This window comes from Mycteria americana, chromosome 10 (assembly GCF_035582795.1).
Source record: "Mycteria americana isolate JAX WOST 10 ecotype Jacksonville Zoo and Gardens chromosome 10, USCA_MyAme_1.0, whole genome shotgun sequence".
Lineage (NCBI taxonomy): Eukaryota > Metazoa > Chordata > Aves > Ciconiiformes > Ciconiidae > Mycteria > Mycteria americana.
This window is the reverse complement of record NC_134374.1, coordinates 5,232,579-5,249,961: the sequence shown is the minus strand read 5'-3', so window position 1 is coordinate 5,249,961 and position 17,383 is coordinate 5,232,579. Positions and strand designations below refer to the sequence as shown.

At 40.7% G+C, this 17,383-nt stretch overlaps 1 protein-coding gene across 1 annotated transcript in view; it reads left to right on the top strand.

Annotated features, from left to right (window-relative positions):
* The first annotated feature begins 338 nt into the window (after nt 1-338).
* IL1RAPL2 (interleukin 1 receptor accessory protein like 2) overlaps nt 339-17,383 on the top strand; it is a 384,679-nt gene continuing 367,634 nt past the window's right edge. The window contains exon 1 of the mRNA XM_075513515.1: nt 339-420. Within this exon, the coding sequence (XP_075369630.1) occupies nt 339-420 (82 nt within the window). The remainder of the gene's footprint in view (nt 421-17,383) is intronic.

Here is a 17,383-nt window from a genome sequence, read left to right as displayed (position 1 = left end):
AACATACAAAAATCTGCCAGATTAGACCCATACTATTTCAAATAAACAGTTAAGTCTTGTGTTTCTTTTAAGCAAAATGATATTTTCAAAGTGTCATTTAAAAAACCCCAACCCTTTTCTGTGATAGTCAGAGATAAATTATTCATAGACAGTTACTTTGAACCACTATGTTTTCCTACCTCTGCATAAAAATAACCCCAGAAGTCACTAGATGAAGCCATTGCCCTGTAATGGTTCTTTGAGAAATGTTTAACTGTAGCTGCTGCTTTGTTGTAGTGAAGAGCTGTGATTCAGACTTCATACTATGTTTGCATTTCAGCTGTCACAGAAAGTGAAAGATGAAGCCTCTTGTTCTCTTGGTTCTTGTGATCTGTACTGTAGTCAGCATGAATTTGAAGCTCGTGTCAAAGAGAAATTCTGGTAAGTCACAGAAAAATATTTTTACTTTTGAATCTGGACCTAGTGCTCATGCAATCAAGCATTTTAGATGGCTGCTTTTTGTTTTGCGTATATACTTCTTGTTCTCTTCTGGGAAAAAAAAAAGTCATGACCAATGTGGTTTGCTTACCAGATGTTACAGGATTAATTTTCTCACTATAATGTTCTGTTGGTGTGACTTTAAGCTATTTGAAAGTGTCCTTATGTTTTCTTTTATTAAAAAAAAAAAATAAAAAGAAAGAAAGAGAGAAGGTTGATCTGATTGAAAACTCACAAAGGTAATAATGACTTAGGCATTATTTTAACATCCCATCTTTTACACATACTAAGGGATTTTCTTAACTGTGGATGTGGTTTGTGGTGACTTTTAAGTCTGGATGATTTTTTTGTACATTGGAAGGGCATCTTCCAAAAAGTCATGCCAGCCATATGTGTAATCATATATAGGGTTAACTGGGAAGAGCTTTCCTGGGTAGATAATCTCTGATTATTCTGGCAGTGGAAGGGAGTGGGTTTATGTTTACATCTGCTTTTGAAACCCACTAATAGTAACAGAACACTTCAAAGAAGCATTAGAGCATCTCCTTCCAGGATAGACAGCTGATCTGGATAATGTTTCATCTGTATTAGAGCCTGAAGAGACTTCTAGTCCATGCAGCTCTCCCTCCTCAAAGGGAATGACTTCATGAGACTGTTTGCCTTTCTCAAGTAAGCTGTGATTTTGGAAGGACTTTGGGCAGACAAGTAGGTTAGCTGCAGTGTTGCATAGTGGTGTTAGTCTGCTAGAGCCTTGTGTATGTGGGCAGGTAACTGATGCAGGATAAATGTCGTACTTTTAAACGTGCATGTTAACTTACTCATTTTTTCCCACTAGTTGTGTGCTATACATACAAGTGTGAGGGCTTCCATTGATCTTATGGTCCTCAATGTCTTCAGCCAACACTTCTAGCAATGCAGGTACAAACAGAAATTACTGACTTTAGTTGGTGTGGCCAGTTTTAAATTTAATTTCTGCATTTCTTGAGAATAGAGGAGAAAAGTTATTGGTCCATCTGTTATAAGGAATTAGATGTCACATCCCAGGCTAGGAAGTGTTACTCTGGGAACCACCAGGTGCTAGGCTGAATTCCTTCTGCTGGGCTAGAAAGTATAAATGGATATTGCTAAATCGAACTAGTCTACAGGCTTTTGTTGTGGTTATTGTACTGTGAGCCCTGTTTGCCCTGTGAGAGCAGTCATGGATATTGGGATCTGGCTACAGTGGAGCTTGATCTAAACTCTGCTAAGGGCGATGGTGTTCCTGTTTTTCAAAACTGCTCTTACTGGCCTGGATGGGAACCGCTGTGAGATCCATAATCTGTATGATTGAGCCTTGATTCACTGATGCCAGGCAACACTACCTGGCTGCAAGGAAGGGCCTTTGCATTTCCTTTATCTGAAGTACACATCTGTAGAAGTAACATGCCTGTGGTAAACTACCATCATTCAGCTGGTAGTTTACCTTTAATTATATTTTACTGTTGTGGTTTTTTTTAATCTGCTTTCTTTGACTCTGCAGAATGTCTTGTGTTATTGGCAGCTGTTGACTATCAATTCAGGTTGAGTACTGGTGGGAAAAATGCTTTAATATGTTAGACTGCCTATTGCTAAATATAACCCACTAGTGAATAGCTGGTTCTTCTTCTTTTCATTTGATTGAGTTGGTATATGTTGAGTATAAGATGAAGGGAAAAAATGCACGTAAAGTAAAATTATAGTTTCTTTGCAAGTACACGATCATGTAGTTGGTTTTCACCTTCAATATTCATTCTGTCATATGTGCTGATTTTTAGGTTGCTGTGTGGAGCAAACTATTGATTTCTTTTTTTCCTTTTTCTTTTTCCACTACATGATGTGAAATACATTTTCTGTTTCTGTGATTTCAGCACTTGGAGCAAAATTGATAATTTGACTCCCTTTCTGAAAGGGGTCTTTAGATATGAAGGACTGTTGTTTGATTGCTTCAGGCTTCACTAAATGTTATGTGTTGTGAAGGGACAGATGCTCCAGAGGCTTCTGAACTTTAACTATTTGTATTGTTGTTTAAGCTGAAGATCAGAAATAGTGGATGGATGTAGCCAGGCAAATGCACGAAGAAACAATGAGACCATGTTGCTCGATAGGCTGACAGTAGCTGTAGTGTGCTGGTGCTGTAGTTCAGGGTCTTTTTTTTTCTGGTGTCTTGATAAAGGAGAGTGGGAAGGGGAAAGTAATTTAACGGTTATTTGTGGGCAGCTGCACTGCAGTGTAAACAGCAGGATGTCTGAAAGCAGGAAGACTGTTTTAGCTGCAGATGAGAGCGAGGAGGGGAGTGGATGGGGTGCCCAAATGATACCCTGTGGACAGGATCTCTGCAGCAGTGGTCTGGATGGATGTTGTCGTCTTGGGTCTTGCTGGCTATTGGTACGGGGATGTCTAAGCTGGTGAGCATCCTTGAAAGGGAAGGGAGATTGTGCAGACAGTTATGTAGAGCTGTGTGAAGCAGTGCACGGAAAATGCTGACACTGATGATAAAGACAGATTTGGGCTACTAGGGCAACAAACCAGCAAAATCAGGGTATTGGTGTCTTTGCTGACTTATGTACACTGGCATTTTTCCAAGCAATATGTAGAATTACTGCATGAATGGCCAGAATTGTGATTAATGTTAAGTACAAGAGCAATTATGAAGTTGACTAGCCTGTGTGTAATATCACATAATAGAATATATCTTGTTTAAGTGGTAGGGAGAATCTAAAGAGAGCTGAGTTGAAGAGGACTTGGGGTGGAGCAATGAGAAGGTGTGGTGTTGTCTTCAGGTAATGCAAAGGCATCACTAAAACCAAGGCAGTCAAAAGGGGGGCAGAATGTCCAGAAGGTCGTTATCAGTGAAACTGAAGTTGCCTTAAAGAGAACAGGGGTTTGGCTAGGAAGGCATCTTTAGAGGCTGGTGGGAAGATATTCCTTCGAAGCCAAGGAATGGAAACCCAAGGGGAGAAAGTTGAGGATGAGCACTCCAGACAGCAAATGCAGACAGTACACGGGGCCGGACAACAGGCAAGAGTCGTTAAAGAGAGGTCAGGAGTGGAGAATCTAGGATGTCAAACAGAAGGTGATGAAATGGTGCTCCAGTTGCAAGCATAGAATTAAAGTTTGCTGAAGAAACAGTCCTCATGGAAGGGGAGAGAAAAACAGAACTGAAAGAGATTTGTCTCACGTCCTTTACTTGCCCTTTGTTATGGATTCAGGTGTCCATATTTCCATTTGGAGAAGACGAGCAGGAATGTATGTGAGGGCTACATGATAGGTTTTAGAGTAACTTGCAATGCTGCAAAAATGACAGAGAAACTCGTAGCAAGACAAATTTGTTTGGCTGCTTCTCACTTCAGATATGGTGCCAAAATAATTAAAATGGGTGAGCTAATTTAATTATGCTAGTCAGATTCTTCGTTACAGGCAGCAACTTCCAGATGCTCCAGAAGAAATCTGTCATGTCTACAGAGTAACAATTGCTGTTTGTGGTGGGAACAGAACAGTTTGCCTCAAGCATTTGTGTGAATGTAATGTTGACTTAAGTTTCACAAGCATTTCTTAATATTAAGAAGCTTTTTTGAAAGCTGCAGGTTGTCCTTTTTGCCTGCTCAGAAGTAAAAATGAGCAAACAGCTAATGCTGGGACTGCAGCCTTAGCAATCCCCTAGAAGAGGTATTTTACAGGTGGAGGTTATACAAATAAATTGAGGATGTGGGAGCTGCTAGGTTCTCAGCTGGTAGGTGATTTCCTTTTAATCTGATTGACTTCTTTTCCCAAGCCCTTTGTGTATAGTGCTTTGAATAACCATAGCAGGGAATATAAAACCAATTAAAAAATCATTGCATTTTTTTAAGCAAAAGATTTTTCAGATTATAGATTATTTGACTTACTAGACATAATTCCATTAGAATAATTGATGCCATTTATTGTTGCTGTGTATTTGCTGAGCTGAAATATCCTGTCTCAGCATGCTAGAGCTCCAGAGGGCATGCCAGCCTTGTGTGGAGGAGTATGGGCAGACATTCCCAAGGTTTCTATGAGGCTGCTGGCTGCAGAGCTGGTAGTAGTTTTTCTACAGGTTAACAGGGCTTAATTGGCTCAGGCCTGGTGCCGGTACGTCCCCCAGGCTACAGAGCCAGAGTTTTGTGTCTTCTCCTCTGCAGTGTGTCAGATGGATGTGCCCTGGGATTCTGGCTTTCCTTCTCGTCCTCTTTATCATGGGACCACCCAAAAGGCAGTCATATGCCAGAGGAGCAAGTGTTTCTCTGATCCCTCACCCACCCCGTCACCCTCCACCTGCATTCAACTTTGTCATCAATGGCTTGGGAGAGAGAGGGCTTGACTTAGCGTCGTGCCTTGCTGTGTATGGGCATAGCCAAATTGTCTTAAATTCTCTCATTGATGTTGCAGTGGTTGGGACGTAGTGCTTTTAACACATTCATTTAAAACCTATTGGCTTGATATTTCATGCCTTTTAAATGTCATGCAACAACTTACTGTTGTCTGCTGTAGATGTTTCAGGAAGCCTTCACTTTCCTACTAGTTGTCACTGCTCTAGCCTAGGATTTCCCGCTGCTCCCTTCTATGAAGCTCAATCTTCCTGTACTGTTTCCTGATCACTTTGGCCATGAAAACCGTGACATACATGGAAGTGGAGGTGTTTGTACTTCAGAGGTGACTCATGGATTTGTGCCTGGAGTGGGATATCCTAGAGGAGCCTAACTCTTAAGAGTCCGTTGCTCCTGCTGGGGTGGGCTCCTAGAGGAGCTGCAGGTTGAGTGCTCACAGTTGCCATTTGCTTTTTGTTTGCAATTGCATCTGCCTGAAGAGCTGGCTTCTGGCCCTGGCTGTGAGCCCTCCCAATTTCTGAGATATGAGTGATGCAAAAGAGGCTTTCAGCTTTTAATTCCTGCAAATAACATGCAGACGTAGAGGAAATGGGAGCCTGGCAACACTAATCAGCGCACACTGGTCTCTTACTTTTCCTAGAAGATGTTAAGTTATTCGCAGCTCCAGCAAACAAAAAAAGTTGAGATCACTGTTCTAAGCTGTCATCAGTGCAGGAATGTACAGTCCCTCTTGCATACGGTTGTGTCTGCTCACGGGTTCACGGCTGCTCTCCATCTGTTCAGTTTGGATCAGTGGGAAGCAAGGAGCCAGGCTCCTGTACTCAGTCAGGTCTCGAGGGGGCTACCAGCAAGTAAGCTGTGAAGCACCGGTAGTCTGTGCACTTCATTACGGGAGTCTCAGCCTTTGTTTTCTCTCCTCTAGACAGAAAGCGGCGTTGCAGCTAGGCAGACCTATCTGGGAGACAGCTGGCAGCATTTAGACATTCTGTTTGGTGGTGGGGAGGAAGGGAGATGCATAGCGAAGAACCAGAAAGGAAATAATCTGCTAGAGGTTTGGGGTTTTTTTAGTGACCTCAACCTGACAGGGTTTAAATATTGAACTTATTTAAACACTCAAATTTTTAGCTATTACACTCATTTAAAATGAGTTCATGTATAATTAAAACAATTAAAATATTGAGCCAATACTTAAATATTAAAGCTAGACTCCTTTCCCAAAAGGGAAACCGCAGCTGTATCTGAATAAAATAAATGAATGCAATTAAATTGTTCCAAACTGCAGTAAATCACAAAGGTAGGATCTTTAGGGATAGGGGGAAATAAGCAAAGCATGAAAGAAATGTCATTTCCTCAGTTAAAAATCTATAATCTTCCACTTTTGCAGTGGGCATCATGTCAGCTATTCGGATATCTGTTCTACATCTAGCTGCAGCATGTAAGAGTTTATTAATAATATCTAAACCTCTAGTAGACATACAGTCATGACTGAGAAATCTTCCAGCTCTGTGCCTTTAACTGGGTAATACTTTTTTTCCTCCCCAAAATGGGGCCTTTTAAAATGAAAAAACTAATGTACCAAGGTGTCTTTGCTTTGTTTTCTTTAAGATCCTAAATAGAAATTTTAAGAGATCTTCATTTCAGTATTTCTAGTATGCTCACTTTGAGGGTGTGTGTTCTAGGTTCGTGTCCTTACTCTGAAACTGGCTGTCCTGAGGGACAAGGAAAGTTGTTCTGGCATGTCTTGTTTTTCATCTTGTTCATGAAGATATTTTTGGAAGGTCTGTCTTACCTAATGTTCAAATGAAAGTATAAATAATACAGCTATAAACTTGCCCGGAACACAGTCTTCAAGCTTAGCATGTTTACTAGTCCTGGAGATAGACGAATGCTCAGTTTGGGACATCTGTTGGTGACACAGAGGCTTGGAGGTAACTTAGGGGGATATGGACCTATAGCAGCTGTAGGTAATCTGTGATGTAACGGCTTAGCTTTGGGTCAATTCCTGACCAAGAACAGTTCTGAAGTGTGCTTGAGTTTTCATAATCTCAATACATGTTTAAGGCAGGTTTTTCAGACTGCTGTATATGTTTGAAGGAGGAACATAAATAAGGCTCCTTAGATTGAACTAGGTATGAATATTAATACACATTCTCATGTCTCTGTCCACTGAATTTAAAGAACTTTTTCTACTTTACTTTCAGAACCTTGCTTGTTGTTTGAAGTGTATTTCAGTTTTAAATTGCTAGTCCCTGTGACACATTGTATCAGAAACTTTTTTTACTTGTTTTTGCCATAAATGTAGCTGTGAAAGCAGCAAGCAGTAAAATTGTGAGGTAGGAGATGTTGGGATCACTATGGGAAATAGCGAGAGAAAGGAGAATTAAGATGCATTTTTGGTTATTTTTTGGCATTTAAGTTTGGAGAAGTTGGTTTTACAAATAATAAATGAAACATCAGAGGTTTCCCTTTTCAGGACTTGCAGAGTTAAGTATTTCAAGTTGTTGACCTGTGGAAGGAGGAAGAAATTCTTTTTAGTGCAGTGCATGTATGTGCAAATGTTAGTATATAGACCTGCGTGAGATTGTTGTGGTACTGTTCTAACTCGCTAAAGTAGAAATGATTGCCTATCTAGGAGCTGAAAGCAAAATTGATCTGAGATGCAGTGTCACGTCTAGAGTGTACATTTTATCACTTTATTAATCTCTAACCCTTTCAAATCCAATCGATTCTTTCCTACAAGAAGCATGATTAGTACTTATAATAATACTGATATGAAAACACAGTGCTCCGCCACTGAAGACATAGATAAAAGTTAAGCTTCCAACCTGAGCACTTTGCTGTTCTGAGACATGGTAACCAGCCTGCCCGTGCCCGCCAGCCTCTGCCATCAGTTCCTTCTCACTTGCCCTCCCTGTGTGGTTCCTCGTTAGAGGCAGGAAGGGAGGCAGCGTGAGGGTTTTCTGTTAGCTTGACTTTTAAACCCCTCTACCTTTGAGATTCACATAACTGTAGCTCTGTTGTGCTGCATACGACCTATGGGAACTCAATCGCAGTCACTTCTTTTTTTTTGAGGAAGGTATTTTGACACTTCAGTTTAAGACAGGTGCAGTTGGTTTACATCTTTGAGGGATCAGTATTCCTTTAAAAAGCTATCTACTAAGATTTCTGCATCCGTTACTCCACATAGGAAATTACATAGTAATTGAATAAGTAGGAGACCGTTTGATCCAGGCAGCTTTAAGTGTTGTTCACTGGTTTTTAATAAAGAAACTGGAGGAAATAGCAGTACCTGGCATGAGCCTTTTGTATCTGGCTATCTCATTTCTGTTGCTGTAATGAAGTGGGAGGAAAGGGAACCTGCATCAGACCCTGACTGCTCATCTGACCTACCAGCCCCTCTGGGGCAGGAGGCATCAGGGAAAGTGGTACATGTCAAGGCAAGCCCCCGAGGGCTTCAGCTGCCCTTTCAGTGAACAGGCCTGAAACAGGGCAAAAGGGAAAGCCTGAAGTTCCCAAATTCCTTTCTAACGTTTAAAGTACAGTATTTTGTATGTCACTCTTGCTTGTGTCTGGGGGACATACTGCTGTTTAGGCATCCAGTAACCATACGTACAGTTTAAACATTTGTTAAGGCTGTGTAGTAGAGGCCTTGGAGCATGATGGTAGTAGTATTTTTTGGACTTTCAGTATTCTGATTGTGCTTTGTTATCTTGGCAGTTTTTTTTTTTTTTTTAGAGTTTCGTGGGACTATTTGGTGCTTTTAGTAAACATCTGCTTCCATGATATTTAATACAAGTGCTTTTTGTCTCTAATGTTTGAATCATAGCTATTCCCATTTTACAGATGGTAGAAAATCATCCAGAGACGAAGGTACTTGGCACACTAAAGGTGATATAGAGGAATAACACAAATAAAATGTTTCCCTCTGTTCTGTTATGTTGCTAATGCCTTAGGCAAGGACGAGGAAACCAGTACTGTCTCCTAGAGAAGTTTTGAGGCTAAAATAAGATCTGTCTGCTAGAAATGGAGGAGGAAGAGGAGAGAGATTCTACTATACCAGGTTTTGTGCACTAGTTTTAGGCTAAGAGCTTTTGCCTTTGAATGTTACAAGTCTGTTGTGTGTATAGGCTATAAGCAGTCCTCCCATTGTATAGTGGGGGACACAGAAGGAAAAAACACTTAGGACTGTAAAATGGCATATGGAATACCTAAGGGACCATGAGCCTTGGAGATGCCAATCAAGTCTCTTGGGTGACCAAGTTTATAGAAACTTGTGTATATACTTACTCCTCTGACCTAAAGAACATTTCTTGATCATAAACTGCAGTAACTCTGCAGGCAGTTGGCTGCATTTGAGCCACTCTGGGCTCCATCTGTGCTTACCTAGTAGCTGCCTTTAGATTTTTAGCAATACCAGGAACTGGAGTTCTGTCATCAGATGTGTGAATAGCTTAAAACAGCTTTATCTAAGGACACCTCAGTGTATAGTCTAACCAGATGTTCATGTTTGTTTAAAGAAATGCTGGTCCTTTTATCCCACTGTACAAATACATATAAAAATTTGAGTGCAAAGTTGTTTCACAGCCTTTTCTTTTTTTAATTTTTTTTTTTTATTATTTGAGAGTTAATGGATATTGTCTGGTATTTTGAAGATAAAAGTGACTTAAATATTTGTGAAGACTGATGTTCATGTAGCAGATCAGACTTTTCACAAGACAACAGGAGTTGTTTGTTCTTGGATTTAAGCATTATGGTTTTGTTTTGCTGATGCACTCTGTGATCCTAAGGTCATTTGGATCAATGTGCAGAGCCATGTCATGCATGCTTTTGCTGTCTTACAAGTTCAGCAAAACATATATGTGGATGGGCCTGGAAGGGGAAGAATAATGTGAGATATAATCATTCTGGTGTCTTTGAGCTAATGGTAAAATGCAGAAATATAATCACATTCTACAGAATAGGGCTCATCAGAATTTCTTTTTCAGTGACACAACTTCATTTTGAGCAGTAAATTCCCTGAGATGGATACATTTAATAAGCAATGGAAAACTGCTGGAACATGAATCAAAGGCAGGATTATTCCCAGGCTCTGTATCTCTTGGGCATTCAAGAATCGCAGCTTAACGCTAGGACTTCTGAGGTCCTTGGTATGGATGTCAGATGAAGAAGCTGGAAGACTTTGAGCACATAGTGGTCAGGACCCTACTGTTTCTGGGATTCCCTGCTGGGAAGCAGTTAGCCATGTCAAATCTCTGGAGTTGCCTGCAGAGGAGATCTGAAAACTGAGAAAGTGAAAGCAGTTTGGTGGAGCCAGGTCATCCTGCAGGCTTCCTAGGCTCCCAGGTTGGAGATGGATCTGCGGCCATCAGCACTGCTCTCTGGCAGACCTCCCTGGTGAAGGGGGACCACCTTCTCGACCTGCTTCTTCCTCTCTAGTTGCAGGCTCCTATTGCAGAGTATGTTTTGTTGAGAAAATAAACAATTTTTAAAGTATTTCTGCAGCCTGTTTGTTCTGGTACTTGTGGTTTAGAAAAGCAAATTTGAAACTCAAGCCAAGAAAATAATTATTGTAGATTTGAGCCCTTGAATCTATTACTTTTGATATGACCTTGAAAGTCTTGTCCCATTGTAAAAAGCGAGAGGTGTGAATAATGGTGTGGTTTTAGACAATCAAAAATAAGGAAAGAAATTAGGATGTGTATCACTAATGACATTTTGGATGTAATATTTCCATTCAAAATGACATCTGTAATTTTAGGCAAATCAGGGGACTACAGTCGAAACTGCACTTAGGAGTGGAGTGTGTCAGCTTTATTGGAGCAGATGGAAAGCTGAAGCTTTTTGGCTGACTTCTGATGTAGGTCAACATAATTCTTATTCGCTATGACTTTAGATCATATTACTTACAGCATTATGATTTTTTCATCTGGATTGGGTGATTAAGTTTGCTCTTTACCATTAAGTGTTTATTGCAAATGGTTTTGTTCCAACTGTAAAACGTGCCTCTGACTTCGTGCATGAGAGATGAAACCTAAATCCAGCCACCTGGGATGCCTGGCTGCAACTGTTATGGACCTTACACAGGGAAAGTGTAAAGCTCAACCGATGAAGAAAGGATATTTATTAAATCCTGTTTTAGAAATGTCTACAAATGAACTGTTCCATTTGCCATCCTTCATAAAGAGCTGTAATTGGTGGCTTTCTCTGAAGGATACAGATCCCATGCGAACAGTTGGTTGTCCAGCATGCTCTTGTGTGAAGTCTCTTGCAGAATGTGTCATCAACTTGCTTCATCTTGTAGTGAGGAAGACCCTTGATGTGCTAGAGTAATTAGTTGTGTTTTGGAACAATTTCCGCATGCTCCCCCCCCCCCCCCCCCCCCCCCGGGTGAAATGCTGGGTACCTTGGTCATGAGAACTTAAAAAATACAAATTCCACAATGTGGTTGTAGAATGGCTTGGTAATGTCAAACCAAGTTGAAATGTTGCATTAAGTCTCTTATCCATGTGTAAATATGAGCATCCTCAAGGGAAGCAAGTGTTTTACTTGCTGGGAGCTGCTGGGTAAAAGCTCTCCTCTATAATAGTTTCACTGCTATGATTGGAGTTGGCATGTTTTTCAGGTTTGTGCAAGACAAGCGCATCCTTTCCTGCACATAGGGTTGCCCTTTCAGAATCATGATGTGTAATATACTTGTAAAATCAGATCTCCTTTAATGGTTTTATTGTGCACATGAAAGTTGTGCATTATCAATGTAATTACTGAGATAATTTAATACTCATTCTATGCTTTACTACAGCGCTTTCCAACAGGAGCTGTAAAAGATAATTTTGATCTCCTTAAACTTTGTTTAGGTTATTAAGAAATATTTTTTAGTGGCAGAAAAGGGAATTCTATTTTTGCATAATCTAATAGCCCCTTAAGGCTCACCTTTTAAAATCACATCAGTCGGATAAGGGATGAGATGGGAGCAGTCAGTTATCTTGCTAAGTGTGCAGTGATTCTTGAGCATGCAGCATCCATGGCTGGCGATCCCCAGCTGTGGAGCTGTGCAGCATTTGGTGATAGTGTCAGATTTTTCCAAATGACTGGGAGGTGAAAGGGAATAAAACCATCAAAAGTCTTGTGTAAGCATGGTACTGTCTCTTCCAGTCCATCCTTTGAGGTGTTATTAAAGGTGTCTTAGTGCGCCAGACAGTCTAGGGAGAGGGCTGAGCTACCCCCTTTGCAGGATGCTGTTCCCCATCTTGGCTTCGTTGGGAAGCAGTGGTGCAGCCCCTGCTCAGGGTGGTCCCAGCAGCGATTTCTCAAGCTTGTGTGTCCCACACATGGGCTTTGGGCTCTGCTCTAAGGAATTGGACTGGGCTGTGTCGTGTTCCTCTTTTTTATTTTCTTCTTTGAGAAATTTTTTTAGAATAGGATGTGCGGTAATATGCCAGGAGAATTAACCAGAGGAAGCTTCTATGTAGAGTGAGAGAGGAGCTCATTAATTGCTTAAAAATTAGGCAGTCTCCATCTGAGTAATCGGTGTTGGCTGGCTGGCCTTCCTCAGTCTAAGAAGTAGCTCATTAGTAGAATACACACAGATGGTACTGCGCTCTAAGGTATTTAAAATACACAGGCAGAGAGCTGTATTAATAAGGCAAACCTGTCCTTAGTTTCCGTGACTGAGTTTGCTACAAGCAGCAGAGGGAATGGTGTCATTTGGGAAATATTATTAGGTAAATGCATTTCCATAAATTTATCTAGTTTTCACATTTTTCTGCAGATAACAGATTATGATAAATACTCAGAGTAATTTACTGTTTCTGGAAAAATTATATTGCAAGAACGGACTTACAATAACTATTTAATTTGTTCAGTACCTAATTTGTCCATATAATTGCCTAGAGGGAGAGATGCATTCAGAACCTAATTTTTATTTGGAATACATATAGTTTTTTGCATTTTGTTCGTTCTTATGATGTTTTTCTGCATGCAGTTTGTTAACAGCTTATTCAAAATAAGACTTTTCCTGAATGAGTTGAGTTCCTTTTGCAAATGCTAGTGGATAGCAAAATAAGAAATCACCCACCAGAGAAGACAGAAAGAGCCTGGAGCCCTCAGCACTGCTGGGAGGAAGGAGTCCCCCTGCAGCGGGTGAGCAGGGGCTGAGCAGTGGCACTGCCGGCTTCCTTCCTAACCAACCTGCCAGTGCAGCTGAGGAGAGGTACTGCCCTGGGTCTCCCGACTTCAAAGCTGTAAGCTAAATTCAGAGGCGATAATAATCACGGCTTCATTTTCAAATGACAGACTCTCTCTCTGCTCTGCATCCCATGTGTCTCATTGAATGGAGAACTGCTCCATCGCTCCTTTGGGCACTCTCTTTTTTGCCTGAGCAGGGTCTGAGCCCATCTTATAATTACTGTTGTCCATTAGTGCACTTGACTGTGAGCAGTGAGGCTTTCTTTCCTCACCTCATCTGTGAATTCACAAGCATATTGGCTTTCCTGTTTAAGAGACTTTCACCATTAAGACTGGGCTGGGGAAGAAGTTGGGCTCCCTCAGATAATCATTCTGCCCCAAACAGTCAGAGTTTGGTCTCCTATCTAGTTACACCTTGTTTAGAGCTACTTTTCCCATCAGTGCTTGCATGTCTTTGTCGTGAACTGTGATAAACTCTTTCTAATGAAAGAATTTAATGTTTCCCATGTTGATTCTCTGCAAACTTGGTGCATTTCGCACCTTCCTGGGGGGGGTGTGTGTGTGTGTGGTTTAAACAGGGCTGCTAGTTACACCCTTCTGGTGCATGTTTTTTCGCCAAGCCCTCAACAGAGCTGTTTGTTGCATTTTCAGTGTATATAATTTATATTGTTGCTTCACTCTGTTTTTCCTTTCTGATAGATTGGATTTCTTTTATTTGAGTGTATGCTGTTGTTGAAAAGAATGGTTCTGCTTCAGCTTGATTAATCTCTGTGTCGTTGTGTATGTACAAATTACAGTGCCATTTTGGTAGATCTTTTTGAGTGAACGTTTGTTTTTGTGGAGTATATTTTAAAAATACTATCTTGGACTAGCTAACTCAGGAGCAGATGTAGTCTGTGAAGAATATTTTAATAGTTACCATGTTGCTTTAGTGATACACAAGTGTTTTGAATGATGCTGCTCCTCTCTGAGGTAGAGTACTGTTCAGTTTAAGTCCTGCTTTGGGCTCAGGTTCAATCCTTGGTAGTGTGCGTGGTTTCCACAGCCTGCACTGGAGGGAGCAGAACTGTCATAAAACAAGGTTTATTTTGTGGAACTCAAATATTTGAACCTGAAAAACTTGAAATAGTGGAATGTACTTACTGCTCTGGGGCAATGGGATTCAATGTTTCCAAGGTCATTGAAGGATGGCTGCAAGTAGAAATGCAACTTAGCGGTGTATTGAGAGATGAGAGGATGGGATAGATGTCATGCAGAGGGAACTGGGAAGGCTTTTTGCAAGGATGTGTGTAAAAGACTAAGGCTTTAGAAGAAAACTCTTTTAAAATGTTTACTTGATTATGGATTTGGCTTGATGAAGAAGTAGGGTGGGTTTGGAGTTTACAAGGACAGGAAATCACCAAGTGACATGATTTCCAAGGAAATTTCAGGAGATTGGTGGCAGTGGGATTCCATAAACTGTTCAAAGGTGGCAGGGTATGCAGCCCTGGAAGCGAGGAGGGCTTTTAAGTGAAGGTGTTGAAGAAGGAAGAGCAGTACTTCATTTTAGCTTTCAAATTGCAGGGTAATTTGATAGGGTTTACTGGTAACCCCAGGCTGTGTTTTTTTTCTCCTGCTGTAAAGCTATTGAAGTTGGTGGAATTAAACTAGGAATTAACAAATATGACTGTGTAGCAATGGGACTGTTTCTCCCTTCTGTGTGCCAAGCTTCTGCTTATTTGGTGTGATTCTGCAAAAACATCTATTGATTTCAGTTATTCAGAAGCTAATTACCTCTAACCCACAGGATCAAGCAGCAGAGCTGCTTATTTAGCCTATAACAACACAGTTCTTATTATGGTGCCCAGTTGTGTTGGCAGTTGCTGCAGGGAACCTCCCATTGACCCTGCTTGCGAGATGGCTGCAGAGCAGGTCCCCACGCACGTATCCTGCCTCTAGACTGTGACTATTGTGCATGCAAATGGACAGCAATTATCATTTAAGTAATGAGTACTTAATGGATGTTTGTACTCTGTAAATTTGAAGCATTTTGAAGCTGAAATTTCCCTGCCGGTCTAATTTGATGTGTGCCACAAATTGCTGAGGTAAGAACACAAGCGGGAGGAAACCAAGTTACCAGTGAAACTAGACTCTGACAGCTCCCTCTCCTGCTTCTACCTCAGGTATTGCAATGGATAAGTGGAGAGAGAAGTATAAACGTATCGCAGTAAATCCCCAGGAAGAATCTTTGCCTTTTCTAGGTAGTATCGTGATGAAAATTGCACTGCAGTGGATTTTGTAGGGACCTGGCTCTTCATTAAAATAAAAGTCAAGCCTGTCAATATGGTAGCTGTAGCAGCAGATTCCCCTAAAAAGATACCTTGGCTGTAGTTTGACTAAACAATCAGCAAATACTTTAGTGCAGGCTGAATTCAGGCATGTTGTGTAGATTCCTTCTGTGCATCTACTTGAAACGGCCCATTAATGCTAATCCATTTGGATACCACAGTATTATTTCCAAATACAAAATTTGAATTTTAATTCAAGTTTTGTAGCCCACAAGAGAAAATTAATACATCACTACTGTTATTTCAAAGACAAATCCTTTGGGGGGATCCCAATTGCAATTCCTCAAGCATCTTTAAGATTCTCAGAAGCAAATCGATACATTTCTCAACAACGATTATCCTTGGAAACTTCTCAATTAGCTATGATATAAAGAAACAAAGCTGTAGTGGTCTCCAGCTGAGCTTTGCCCGTGAAACTGCCTTTGCAACTGGAAAGCTAAATGAAATTGTAAAACAGAACTTGACTATATCAGTAAGCAGCTATCTTTTGTCAAGTACATGTGGTGATAAAATTACCTCTGAGGTTGGAAATGTCGACTCATTTAAACTGTAAGTTCTCGTGGACTGGCATCGTCTCTCTTTATTTGACTGGAGCTCTTGAGTGCTTCAGCTCTATGAAGGACCAGGAATACTTTAGTAGTGCTAATTAGAGGGCCATAGCCTGTCCTGAAGTGCTCATTTGAACTTACAGTAATAATGATAAAATATTAATCTCTCAGAATGTTAATTAAGATTACTTCTAGACATTGGGATCACTTTGTACAGAAGAGCAGAAATGCTGCAATTCCTGGCAGGGCTATATTTTTAAAATTCAGAAGCAACTTTTTTACTGATATTATTGGTGATTAACTTTGAATGGACTTATGCTGATTTGAGTGGCTAAGGACTACACCGTGGATCAAGATTGCTTGATACACCTTCTGCTGTGAGTCATGTACCATTCTCCAGCACTTGCCAGACTGAACGCACAAATGAACTTCTTTCTGCAAGAAAAGATATGGGATTGCCTGACCACCTGTTTAGTGGCCATCTCAGTCCTGTCCTGTTCAGTTTGCAGCAGCAAATGTATATATATTATTTTATATATATATATATATATAAAGGTACTTTGAGAGAAACAGTTTGTTGGGATGGAAGGACCCAGTGCTGTGTAATGACTGTGCATTAGTTCTTGGAGCATTATGATTGGATGCTGCTAAAATGGTAGCAGAATCTCCATCTCCTTGCATAAGGCAAAAGCAGGAACACTCTTAAGTAGCTAGAACAAATTGGTTTTGTCTCAGGCAAATTCATCGTGCTCAAACATGGGTGTGTGAAGGATGCCTCTGCCAAAAAAGCTGTTAGTCTGAGTTGTTGGGGGGAATAACAGGCTGAAGATTTCTATCGTCTCCCATCATCATTGTGGCCAGTGAAGGTCACCAACAGCTCTTTGCCAGCTGTCTTCCTCAGAGCACCCACTGAGACTGAGGCTGCAGAACAGTCTTCTGGAATCCAAGTTTGCTCCATCCCAGGTTCATTACCTTGTTCAAGCTGTTTTGTTTGATCTAAATGGAATAGTCATGGGAGCAGAGGGTTTTTAATAGGATGTGGGAAATTCGGGTTCATGCTTTCTGGAATTACAGAAACATAATTTTCTGTTATTTTCTGTTATAAATTATCTTCCTGCATTTAGTCATCTAGTCCGCATTTGGCTACAACTTTCGCAGTTTGACTCCAAGTCCCTGTAGTTTGTGTTGCTAGCTGGCAAAATAAAATATGGCAGCCCACTACAGATAGTAAAGGACCCCAAAATCAGGAATGATTAATTAAGTCCCTGGGCAAGTCTAAATTATGGCTGCTTTTTGCCATAGTCTTTGATGGCACAGTCACACATTACTGCTCTCAAGTGCTATTCCAAAAGCATCACTAACGTGCTCCTTTGGTCTGTTAACTTTTATGTCTCTCCATACTGACAACAGTCCATCAAGCCGCATGTCTAACCAGAAAAAAAGGGTCAAAAAAAGTGCATATGTTTAATGCAGCTGATTTAAAAAT